At 47.0% G+C, this 12,777-nt stretch overlaps 1 protein-coding gene across 1 annotated transcript; it reads left to right on the top strand.

The window, feature by feature from the left end:
• Positions 1–3,678: 3,678 nt before the first annotated feature.
• Positions 3,679–5,802, top strand: LOC119280870 (MADS-box transcription factor 29-like). The gene is made up of 8 exons (XM_037561571.1): positions 3,679–3,807; positions 3,910–4,153; positions 4,393–4,474; positions 4,576–4,743; positions 4,838–4,879; positions 4,981–5,022; positions 5,111–5,310; positions 5,452–5,802. The coding sequence occupies exons 2-7, from the start codon at positions 3,960–3,962 to the stop codon at positions 5,261–5,263; spliced, it is 681 nt and encodes a 226-aa protein (XP_037417468.1). The 5' UTR covers positions 3,679–3,807; positions 3,910–3,959; the 3' UTR covers positions 5,264–5,310; positions 5,452–5,802.
• Positions 5,803–12,777: the final 6,975 nt, after the last annotated feature.

Raw genomic sequence — 12,777 nt, 5'->3', positions numbered from 1 at the left:
AGGTATATGAGATTATTTGAATTAATATAACTAGTTTATTTTTAGTAAATGCTTAGTTGAACTAGTTGAATTAATATAACTAGTTTATTTTTAGTAAGAAAATTTAGATATATGAGATTAGTTGAACTAGTTGAATTAATAGAACTAGTTTATTTTTAGTAAATGCTTAGTTGAACTAGTTGAATTAATAGAACTAGTTTATTTTTAGGAAGAAAATTTAGGTATATGAGATTATTTGAACTAATTAAAATTTAGATATATGAGGTTGTTTGAATTAATATAACTAGTTTATTTTTAGTAAATGCTTAGTTGAATTAGTTGAATTAGTAAGTGTTTAATGTTTCGCCTATATGAACATAGGAAATGTCGTCTGACGACATATTTTTTTTTATTATGTGCGAATACTGTGAAGACCAGCGCGACCAGTGCGACAGAAATTTTCTTGCTGATGATAGGCGATTTAGCATCAAGCTGGATGAGACCTTCGAATTCGATACAGTAAGTCACAACGACAAGTCTGTTTTCGTAATTAAGCATGAATTATATATGCTTCATTTGCCTGACTTATAATTTTTAATTTTCATTATTCTCATAGCACATCCCCTGCCATGCAAGAAGTTTTGTCTTGGATAAGATAGGTTTCAATGATATGGAAACTATGGAGGTAAAGAGAGTTTACCTGAAGACTGAGCATGGTTATACTTTCAACGTCAAAGTATACAATGCACACATGTACACCTATTTGGAATGCAAAACTTGGCAAGCACTATGCAAGACTTATGCATTTGAGTCTGATATGGTTATCACCTTTGATATTCGCCCGGAAGATGATATTGAAGGTAATAGAGACATATGGGTCGATGTGCAGACGCCTCCAATTCTACCATCATGTGAGTTCTTATCAACTATATTTTTGTCTTTGATATTGTTTATTCAAAAATAATTAACAACTAATTTCTATTGACATCTTATCTCCATTCAAGCAAACATGTCCGGCGCTTGGTAGACAGGACCTACTACTGTCCCGGAGCTGAACTAAACCACGAGGAGATAAGTCATTATGTTTCATGGCTTGAGGATCTTCATACTGTCAAGACAAATTTTCTTCCTGCACTTAGAAATGTTAGTACTCAAAATGTGCGACCAATAGTGATGGTATTGAACTACGGTCATATCTATTTAGGAATGATGGTAAGATTTTTTACTATTTGTTCTCAGTGCATCTTTTGCATACATAATTTTTTTGCTAAACTTTCATTGCTAAGTATATTAATTGAGTACTATACGATGTTCTTCAACAGGGACTCCCGATGACAGTTGTGCCTCAGGGGATCGAGACTAAAGGTCGCATGTCAATTGTTAGCTTACGACCAAGATATCCTGCATTGCACATGAATGCATTCAGGATTTCTAGAAGCGATGAATGCTTAATAGTGAAAGATTGGAGGAAAATTATTAATGATCGCTGAGAAGTACTAGGGGACAGCAATGAGAAGCGCATCCCACGATTAGGAGACAGGTTCATCTGCATGCTCTAGTATGATGAATCAGGAGAGCTATATATGTTCTATGCTATTTTACCAGAGAGAAAGAGAGAGAGAGAGTAGCTAGCAGGAGTGATTTAGCTAGTTCATGCTGCTCTTAGTACTTATCCTTTCATGTCCGTGTTCTTCGTTCTGAACTTAATCTCAAAGAGTGATTTGCTTTTGTGGTGTTATATATGAACGCTTATAATATCATGACAATCATGTTGAATTTGATGATATTTTTGCTTCTGGTACAACTGAATGTTTCTTCTTTAAGCTACCGTGATTAGATAGCGGTAATGACTATGATGATTAAATAGTAATAATGACGACTACGATGATTTTTAGCTAGCTAGCTCTAGAGTATGTTGATGATATGATGCAAGAGTTTTTATATTAATATGATGATGATGATGAGTTATTATATTATTTAATGAAAGAAGTCACAGATTAGTTTCAGCTGGATGGATCCTACCTAAGTGATCAACTATATATATGTCATATCCATATATATTATACTTGATCACCTAATTAGGTGATCAAGTATAATATCAATATGGCATATACTTGATCACTTAGCTAGCTAGATCCTCCAGTCGAAACTAATCCGCGTTATTTTCACCTAATGATTTAACAACTCATTATAATGTAAAACAATCACTAAATTAAATTGAAAACACAAAACTAAAGCAAAAATTAAAAAAAAACACCCAAACATTTAGTACCGGTTGGTGTTACCAACCGGTACTAAAGCCCTACGCGCACCCGGGCCTGGCTCGTGCCACATGTTTGCACTTTAGCGCCGGTTCGTGACGAACCGGTACTAAAGGGGGGGATCTTTAGTCCTCACTCTTTAGTGCCGGTTGGCGAACCGGCACTAAAGGCCGTTACGAATCGGCACTAAAGGCCGGTTCTGCACTAGTGGCATTTTATGGTTCGCATCCGGCAAATCCCCTTTCCCCCTCCATCGCAATCTCGCACTCTAGCGACAAATCCGTATCCCTCCAGCCGTCGTTGGCAGCACACACAACCACAAAAGGCCCGCCCCGATGTCTAGCAGAGGACACAAGCGTGGTGGCCGAGACCGTGGCGGCTCGTCGCCGCACAAGCGGGCCCGTCATGATGTCGGGGCCGGGAGCTCTGCCATCCACCCGCTGGGGGAGGAATGTCACCATGTGCAGGCACAGGAGCGCGACGCCCTTTCCCGCAGCAGCAGGATACGAACGTGGAGGAACTTCGATCGCCTCCGCGGCTTTCTCTGGCTGACCACGGAACGCGAGTGGGCTGCGGCGAAGGTGTCGCCACGCGGCTCGAGGCGGCCAAGGAGGAGTACGACTTCGCTTTCGTCCTCTCCAACTCCATGATGGAGTATCATCTTAGTGTCGAGGACGATGATGAGTAGTTTAGATTGGTTTAATCTAGTATGTTTAAGTTTGTGCGAACTATGTTTATGTAGTATGTTTAAATTATGCAGTATGCTTTGAAGGATCTGCTCTGTCGTGCCGTCCGCGGTATAGCAAAATCGTTTTACAGTATCTCGTAAATGAAATTTACAGTAACGCATTTTATAGGATCTGCTAGAGATGCTCCAACCTGATCATGCTCATGATTTATTCGTGGATTAAATTAATTGGAAATTTGCTGATATACTCAACAGGAGCCCGCAAACTCCCACAGATAGACATGCTTTTCTTTGTGAAATGGATAGACGCGCTTTGGGAAATTTAACGATCGACATAGTACTTATTACCGTGCGCTGGTCACGCAGAAACACAACGGTCACCGCGGTGTATCTTATCGGGGTCACTCACTGTCGGGCCGCGCTTTCGCTTTACGCCGGAAATGGCAAGTTTCTCGGCACGGAAGGAGGCGCGGTGACCCAACCACTTCCCAGACCGGCAACGCAGCCGCCGCTTTTGTTTTCTTCCACGCGCACCGCAGGAGAGGATCGGTGAGTGGCTTGCTTTCCGGTCGGCTGTGACGGGCAGACCGGTCATTGTCTCACCTGAACTGCTACTGCTACTGCTACAGTCACACGGTACACTGGAAGGGGCCGGGATCGCTGCCTCCTGGAAGCAGCGGGGTGGTCAAAAGCTCTAGTCGCCGGCGAAACTTCCCGGAATTTGCACTACATTTCGACTGTACGGCGGCGCGTGGCGACGGACTATCACTAGAGGAGAGGAGAGGAGAGCACACCCGAGTTCACAGTTTCAGTCTCAGTTGTTACAGCCTTTGCCCGGAAGGACCAAGAAGAAGAAGAACAGGATACGTGCCACACAAGGTACATACAATGCTTCTCCTGCTACGAGTCCCCGCGTTCTCTTCTTCTTCTTCCAGCACCATGCATGGAACTGACCTGCTGCTCGATCTCTTCTTCTTCCAGCTAGCTCGTCGTCGGCGTCGATCGCTCCCCGCGTTCCGAGCCAAGAGAAGATGGGCCGCGGGAGGACGGAGATGAAGAGGATCCACAACGACGTGTCGCGCCGGGCCACCTTCGGCAAGCGCCGCCGCGGCCTGCTGAAGAAGGCGCGTGAGCTCGCCGTGCTCTGCGGCGTCGATCTCGGCCTCCTCGTCTTCGACGATGACGGCGCCGGCAAGCTGTTCGACTACTGCAGCCCCAACACAAGGTCCGTCCTCCGTCCTTTCCGTCACGCGCTGACCGGCCATCTTTGGCATCGTCCTAGCCAGCCGCAGTATTGGCAATTGGCATGCTCGAATTGTGTTTTGTGATCAAGTTAGACAGATGATGCTTTCGAATTTAGCTCTGATTTTAATCTTCTGCTCAGATTCAGATGCTTATGCTCATATTCAGTGTACAATATACTATTAGTTGTGACATGTTTATACCTGACTTGTCATTGTTAAGCTGGAGCGAGCTAATCGAGCGCTACGAGAGCATCACCAACCACAAGTTCCAGTTCCAGGGGATAAATCATGTTGATGATCAGGTCAACAAACAAACACCTCCAGTCATGTACAACATACATACACACATTTAACTGCATGCTTGCATGTCTGATTGATCTATGTGATTCTTTGCACACAGCAGCAACCGTTGGCGGATATCATCGCAGGGCTGAGGCGTGAGCATGACCGTCTGGAGGTCAGCGTGAGGAGGCAGACCGGAGAAGACCTGCCATCCGCCGCGACGGCGGCGGAACTCGATGATCTGGAGCAGCGACTGGAGCGCGTGCTGGGTGAAGTTCGTGAAATGAAGGTACACACGTGCTGCAGCACTGCACAAAATTCTGTGTCGCTCACGTGCCCAGTGTTTGAGTGAACTGCAATATGACATTCTCGTGTGTGTGCAGGACAAGCCGCTGGAGCAACAGTTGGACGAATCATACCACAAGGTAATTGTAATCTTAGGAGAACCAAAATCGATTCAGAGGCACACAAAGCAATTTTTCATCCGGAATTTAACTGTGAATGGCCTTGTGCATCTGACACGTAGGTGCACACCTTGGAGGACCAGAACAGCTTCCTTCGCCGCCTGGTAATTCGCATCGCGCTGCCTGCCTGCTAAGCTGCTATTGTGGTTGTGTACTGGCTTCCTGAATGTGTCTTCACTCTTAATTTGTCAGATGGGCGAGGAGGGGCAGCAGCGTGCTGCTGTGGAGGCGTCAGCTGTGGCGCCGAAGCTACCGGCGACGGCGTTCGGGGGATCCTTCCCGGAGGTGGAGGAGGAGGAATTGACAGCGCTACGGCTGTGGCCGCGGCAGCTCCCCGACGTGTAAGGCATAGGCCTGAAGCCCAGCCTGCACTCTGGTGAATGGTGATTAAGGTCGTGCGTATGAACACACTAGCTACTAGACTACCTGTCTACCTTATTTGGTACCTGCAAAGAGAAAAAAAGACTGCCTTATTGGTGATCAATCTGCATCCTGACTAGTAGCATTTGTTGCATATTTGTTCTGCTTTGCAGGTCGAGGAGAGATGATAGCCTGATGGAAGACTGGTGGAGATTATAATTGATTAATTATAAGGAATCTAGCTTAAACTTACTAGTAGCAGGCCAGTAGTGAGGACTAAGGATCCGGCCTATGTTCAGAGGACATATACCTTTAACAAGTAGCAGACGCCAGTATTTTGCTCCACACAATTTCGTGTATGACTGTGTGAGCAGCACTCCCCATGTAGTATCACGTTGGTTCATATGAATTTACTGCAGTGTTTTCTTTAACATCGGTGTTGAAACTCTGACAACAATGGATTGATCAACATGGGTACTGCACTACTACTTCGATTTTTGTAGGCAAATATCGCCAAGCTTATTAGTCAACCTGTCAACCATTGCTTCCTTCTTCCTTGCGGCCTTGCCACAAGAGATGGATCATTGTGTCCCAGCTGGCCTGGTGCTGCACCAAAACAGGTGTCGTACAGGCCTTGCAAGTTACACCAAATTGGATGCGCAGCTAGGGTTCATGTTGCTTCCCTGAACTTGTTCTAGAGTTTTAGACTTTTAGGTAACAACTTAAACTTTGATTTGGTTCGGTTTACCTCCAAACTCCGCAAACCATTCACTTTACAATCATTCTTCTCATATAACCGGTTTAGACATCTCTGACTCCGGTCATTTCTAGTTTTGTATAAGTTCTGTAGAAAGGTAATTGGTAATTAATGGACAGAACAAGATTCTGGAAGGATGTGTTGTTAGAAGAGGTACCTTTTTGTATGAGATTTTTCAGACTATATGGCTTGAATGTTATTGAAAACTGAAACTCACTGCAAATATGCAAACTTCCAATGTGGGCTGTTGGATCAATAGCGGACGACAGAGATAAGAAAAAAAAGGGATTTCTAACCAGCAACTGAAGACTATTTTGCACATAACTCCTCTTATGTGTCATACTTGTCAAAAGCACACCCTCTTGCAGTCTGATGTAGATGGAATATCCAAGCAAACAATTTACAAATACTAGCTAAATATCCGTGTGTTGCTTTCTAAATACTTCCGATGTGGGCCATTTATAGGCGACGGAGATGGAGGGTCAAGGCTTTGTCGGGTTTCCCTTAGTGTGGAAACTCGGCAACGGTTTCCCCATGTCACACAGCCGTTGTGTGGTCCAGTGTGGGTCCCTTCGATCAGGTGTTTGCCGAGTTTCTTTGCCTGGCGCTCGACAATGAAAAGCGTTCGGCAAACGGGTAACATTGCTGAGTTCCCAATGAAAAGCGTTCGGCAAACGTTTGAAACCAGACATCTTCGGCGATTCCATTAGTGTCTAGAAATAAAGAAACAATCATACACATTAGATCTCTCACAACTCATACTCCAAGACATAGGCTAAGATGATAAATTATTATCAAATTGTGTCTTCAAATGCACTGTTATGGAAGTTTCAACTATATATAATGATTATCTTTAAATGCAAAGACATATATTTTGTAATGCAAAAATTAGATTTAAAGCACAAAACTATAAAGATAACTAGACGTACCTGTAAATGCGCAAGTAACCCCGATGGTTTGCATTGAACGTGTCGACACATGTCCATGTCTACACTCTAGAATCCTTTCTTTTTGAGCAAATAATATCGTTGTTTAGTTTCAACACATGATTCAGGTCAACATATAGCAAACTTAAAGGAGTCCAAGCTTTCTTATTTTAACTACACGAGGTTCATTACCACTTGCATTGGATACGAGTATCAAATAAGCAGACACCAATCTAGTTCTAGTCCATAACCAGGCAGAAACTTCAAACTTGGGTACTCGGCCAGTGAATTCAGTAAGCTAATCGCACTCCATATACTTGAGTTGCCTGTGTGCATGTGGCTGCGGGTTTGCCTGCTTCACGACGGCCGGCTTGGATCGATCACGCCTTATTTCCAGGAAGTCCTTTGTGATAGTTGATAAACTCGGGACGAGACTTGAGGAACTTGTAGAACTCCTCGTCCGGCGGAGATACTCCACGTAGTCTCCCCCGCTCTTGAGGTGTCAAGTCTGCAAAAAAGCTGTATTTCTTTCGTGCAGACTGGGAGCGGCCTGAGTCGATGAGCTCGACTGTGGCCTTGAACAACTGAAACCGCATGGCCTTCTCTTCCTCAGGCCAACTCCACTGTGCGATCCCATCCTATCCGCCCGTTCATTTGAGGTAAAAAGGACAAATCGGTCGGCCCAGTGCGCGGAAGCAAACGGGCTTTTGTTCGTTTTGTGTCCGCTTTCGGCCCATCCCCGACCCAAGTTTGCGCCGATTTTGGGGTGAAAAGGACAGCGCACGGACAGGCGGGACGCGCGCGCTTGTCCGCCCCTGGCCCGCCTGTCGGTGACACAAAACAAACCCTCCCTCCCCCCGCGGCCCCCTTTGGCGCCATTTTCCCCTAAACCCTCCCACGTCCTTTTGTCCGTTTTGTGTCCGCTTTCGACCCATCCCCGACCCAAGTTTGCGCCGATTTTGGGGTGAAAAGGACAGCGCGCGGACAGGCGGGACGCGCGCGCTTGTCCGCCCCTAGCCTGTCTGTCGATGACACAAAACAAGCCCCCCCCCGGGGCCCCCTTTGGCACCATTTGCCCCCAAACCCTCCCACGTCCCGCCTTCCCACTCCCTCCCCCGTCTATGGCCGAAACCCGGCCGAACTCCGGCAGGCTGGCCGTCGACCCGCCCGGAATGGCCAAGAAAAAGAAGGGCAAGGCGCCAAGGAAGCCGCGGTCGGAGTGCACGCCGGAGGAGATCGTCAAGTTGGACGCGGAATCGGCGAAGAGGAGCCGGAGGGCGGTCGCCAAGGAAAACATCGCTGCGGCCAAGTTCGCTGCCGACCGCGCTGCTTTGGAGGCCGCGCGGCGCAAGGCCGAGGTCGAGGAGAAGGAGGCCATCGTCAACAAAGCGCACGCCCTCCTCATGATGGGCATTTGTCGTCCGGCCAGTTTCTCTGCAGCGGCCGTTGGTCCGGCGAGCACAGGCTCCTCGGTCGCCCGGCCTTCGCACCGCCAGTCGCCAACATCGCGAACCACGCCAATGTCGCCCGGCTTTCCCCCGCCAAGGCACGACGGGCAGACCCGTTTCTCGGGATCGCCGGACGTGAGCGTGATCGCGCCATCCACCCCGCGCCCGGCGGCTGTCATCGACCTCAACGTCACCCTCGGTCCAGCAGCGGTGGCCGACCGTCCGTCGAGATGCAAAGAAAGCAAGCACGGCCGCCGTTTACGGGTACCATGCCGTCCCCCCGCGTCTTGTTTGACGGAATGCCAACACCAACGCCACCGGCCGACGACCCCTACTACGACCAGTTTCATGGAGGAAGTGATCTACGAGGGTGGGCATGTCCCTGTCTACGACCCTGAGGAGACCCAAAGTCAGGATGGTCGCGGCCAGTTCACTGCCGATGAAGAGGCCGACGACCGTGCTGACTACGACCATGGTGACTCGTGGCATGAGGACGATGACATCTATGTCGAAGGTGATGGTGATGAAGAAGAAGGCAATGACATTGATATTAGTGGCGAGCCATTGTTCATCGACGAGCTCACCCAAAGAGCGAAGCACAAAAGAGGAGGAAGAGCATTTGCACGGGTTCATATACACAAGATGAGGACAAGTTGATTTGCCAATGTTGGATGGAGATTAGCCAAGATCCGAGGACGGGCGCGCAACAAAAGGGCCTAGTTTTTTGGACGAGAGTCCACACAACTTTTCATGAAAGGAAGATGTTTGAGCCCTACCAAATCACAAGCAACCGTGACATCACCTTGATTCAAAAGAGGTGGTTGTTCATCCAACAAGAGTGCAACAAATATTGCGCCGCATTTGAGGGCGTTGAAGCACGGCCCGTGAGTGGTCTTGGCGTTGGGGACATGGTATGCTCTCCTCATCCTAGTCCTTTCCTTGCTACGGCCAAGTGACTTCGTCCTTGTACATGTTTGCATGTCCAATTCTTGTTGATCTTGTGGTGTAGGCATTTCAATCTTTGGAAGCATTCAAGGCCCGGCACAATGACAAGCCATTCACTCTTACGCATTGTTGGACGATCATCAACAATTGTCCTAAGTGCAAGGATCAATACCGTGAGCTTCAAAGGAAGAGAGGCAAGAAGACGGCCAAGTTCGCCGGAGGTGGAGATGGCGAGGCGTTGAAGAGGCCGAGGGGCAAGACCAACTCCAAGGTGGACGACATACGTGATGCCTCATCCATGGCCTTGCATGAGACGTTGCATGGTATGATGTCTCAAAAGGATGTGAGGGATGAGAAGAAACGGCAAAGCAAGGACGAGCAAATGAAGCAGTACCTAGAGCTTCAAAGGAAGAAGCTTGAGATGGAGGAGGCGGCCAAGAGATGGATGATCGACATGGAGGAGGCGGCGCGGCAAAGGCAGCTCGACATCGAGGCCAAGAACGTCAAGGTCAGGCAGAGACAGCTCAACATCGAGGCCACCAATGCCGCAACCAAAGCGAAGGAGGTCGCCCTTGCGATCATGAGCATGGACTTGACCAAGATGAGCGACAAGACGAGGAGCTAGTTCGAGGCCAGGCAGAAGAAGATGTTCGATGCTGACGGTCTGAACTAGGTCGTCCAATCGGCCGTGGCCGTTTTTTATGGAGGCTGGCATGGGTGTTGCCCGCTGGGCCGCTAGCTGTGTGCTGGCGAGAACCTGATTCATTTTGAAGGCTGGCTGTGTTGCCGACGAACAAAACTATTCATTTTGAAGGCCGGATGTGTTGCTGACCGCTGGTTGTGTTGCCGGTGAGGACGTGTAGGCCGCTGGCTTTGTTGCTGGGCGTGAACTAGGGCCGCTGGCGTGAACTAGGCCGGCCGCTAGTATTTGAAACGTTGTTGTTTGAAAATGGAGGCAAACAGAATGGGGTAAAAAGATGCGTCCGCGTGCTGGGCGCACGGCCACCGTATCTCAGGACAGGTCCGGCACGATCTCATTGCCCTACCCAAACGGACAGAATGCTGACAAAACGGACGTTCGGTTGGGGTCGCGCGGTGGAGTTGGCCTCATCAAAGTATGTTTTATTGTACTTCTTCATCCAGTCCTCGAACTCCGCGTCCATGTCCCGCAGGGTCCCGCTGCCACCAGTCGCCTCATGTCGGGCCTTCCGATCGTTGCACGCCTCGTCGCTGATGATTTTTCCGGGCTTCGTGACAGTTACCTCCTTCTCGTCCCCAATCACCTTGCAAGCTGACTCATCTGTGTCTTTCTTACATACAGAAACGCGAATCCACCAGATGTCGCAGCCGTGGCTACAACAGCGCCACCAACGGCGAGGCTCCTCCAGGAGTGGAGAAAGCGTGCCGGCCTCCCCGCAGCCGATCCTCGGGTTCCCAGCGCTTGTGCGTGCGCGCGTGGCGACAACCTCCGCGTGAGGAGCGAACCGAGGGCCCAGAGAGACATGGTTGCGACCGCCCCCTCTTCGATTTCCTTTTCCCTTGTCTCCGCCGCGGCAGCCGCCTGGCCTCGATTCTAGGGCTTGATGGACCTTCGCTCGTGTCTAGAGTCTTGTACTACTGCATTGCGGTTGCGGTGCATGCCAACGTCGGGCGAGGGCCTTTTTTCACGGTTCTTCGGCATTCAAGAAGAATCGTGAACAAGGCAATAGGAAAATCCAAGAAGAACCGTGAACAAGGCAATAGGAAAATCCAAGAAGAACCGTGAACAAGGCAATTGGAAAATCCAAAAAACCGTGAAACAAGGCCCTCGATTCTAGCTTAACGTTGACATGGCACTGCAATATAATACAAGACTCTAGACATGAGCAAAGTCCATCAAGCCCTAGAATCGAAGCAAGGTAGTATATTTCTGTTTTTCATTGGTTTTCTTCAGGATTTTTATTTTATTTGATTTTTTCCATTTTTCTCTTTTCATTTTTCTGCATTTCATCACTAGCTTTCTTCTATGTTTCTTTACCGGTCTTCTTGGATTTGTTCATTTTTTCATGCAGCGGTTCTAGGAACATGTCATTTACTGTGTGTTGTTAGGTCAGTTCGTATGGATGCAGCGCAAGGGCCTTTTCTCACCTGCTGCAAGACTTAATTCAGTCTTGCCTCTGGTGCTCGAGACTTAACTCACTCTTGCAAGTCTTCTGCCCTTTTCATATATTTTTTTTTGTAAATTAGGATAGATGCGTTGTGTGTGCACACATACTAGTGAAGTTTAGGAATGTTGATAGCATTTGATCAAAATGTTCATGACATTCAGAAAATGTTCACACACTTCAAAAAAAATGTTCGTTACATTTACAAAACATGTTCATAGAAATAAAAAGAAGTTAAAACCATCTTTACAAAAATACTCGCATAATTCAAACTAGCGTTACACACCTTTAAAGAATGTAAGTGAAATTCCAAAAAAATCATGCGTTTCAAAAAATAGGTTCATCATATTTTAAAAAATGTTTATACAATGTAAAAAAATGTGCCTGTAGTATAAAAAAACTATTTCTTACCATTCAGAAGAATGTACGTGAAATATTAAATAAATATTCACGTGTTTCAAAAAAAAATGTCTGCGATTCTTTTTAAAAATCTTTACAAAATGTAAAAAAAATGATTGTGGAGCTTAAAAATGTTCAGTGCATATGAATAATGTTTAACATCTATGCAAAAAATTTGTCCAAAATCTATCACAATTCTCAATTGATGATGTTTCTGAAATAAATTAAAATTATGGCAATTAATGGTGCTTTCATTATGTCATTGATGTGATGAATACATCATTGGAGCGTCGTGATACGTTGAATATAGGTCGTGGAATGACTGAGATCGTTTGGATTCATCTAACTCGCGCTTTTGTAACTATAGTACACTCTTTGTTCATAAATACAAGACATTTTAGAGGTAGATATAATACCAAAAATACAAAGGTGAACATGGTCCCATGTGCACCCGCATGAATAGTAAATTTAAAAAATACTAAAAAATTCAAAAACATATTTTCTAAAAACACCATCATACCCTTTATTATGAAGGCATATGGAGAGATCTTCTCCGTTGATGTGTTTAAGGGGGTTGTATCAAAGCAGAAGTGTTACCGCAAGCATGTCCAACGCAATTCTCAACAACACTTACCCGGGGTCCTCCCGGTGGCAGGAGGCCACCTCAGGCCAACGTGCGGCCGCCTTGCTCGGTTGCGTCGTTCTGACCACCGGCGTGGTTCTGGTTCTGACCGTCAACTAGTGTGTGAGGAAGGCCAAGGCCAAGGAGGCCGACCCCGTGCCCAGTGACGGAGCTTGACTAGGGGGGGGGGGCAAAAAAGTAAAGTATACATGTTTGGAGGGCTGATGAGAATACTTCGTTCTAATTATGCCCCCCTAA

Source organism: Triticum dicoccoides, chromosome 3B, assembly GCF_002162155.2.
Source record: "Triticum dicoccoides isolate Atlit2015 ecotype Zavitan chromosome 3B, WEW_v2.0, whole genome shotgun sequence".
Lineage (NCBI taxonomy): Eukaryota > Viridiplantae > Streptophyta > Magnoliopsida > Poales > Poaceae > Triticum > Triticum dicoccoides.
This window is presented reverse-complemented; position numbering and strand designations above follow the sequence as displayed.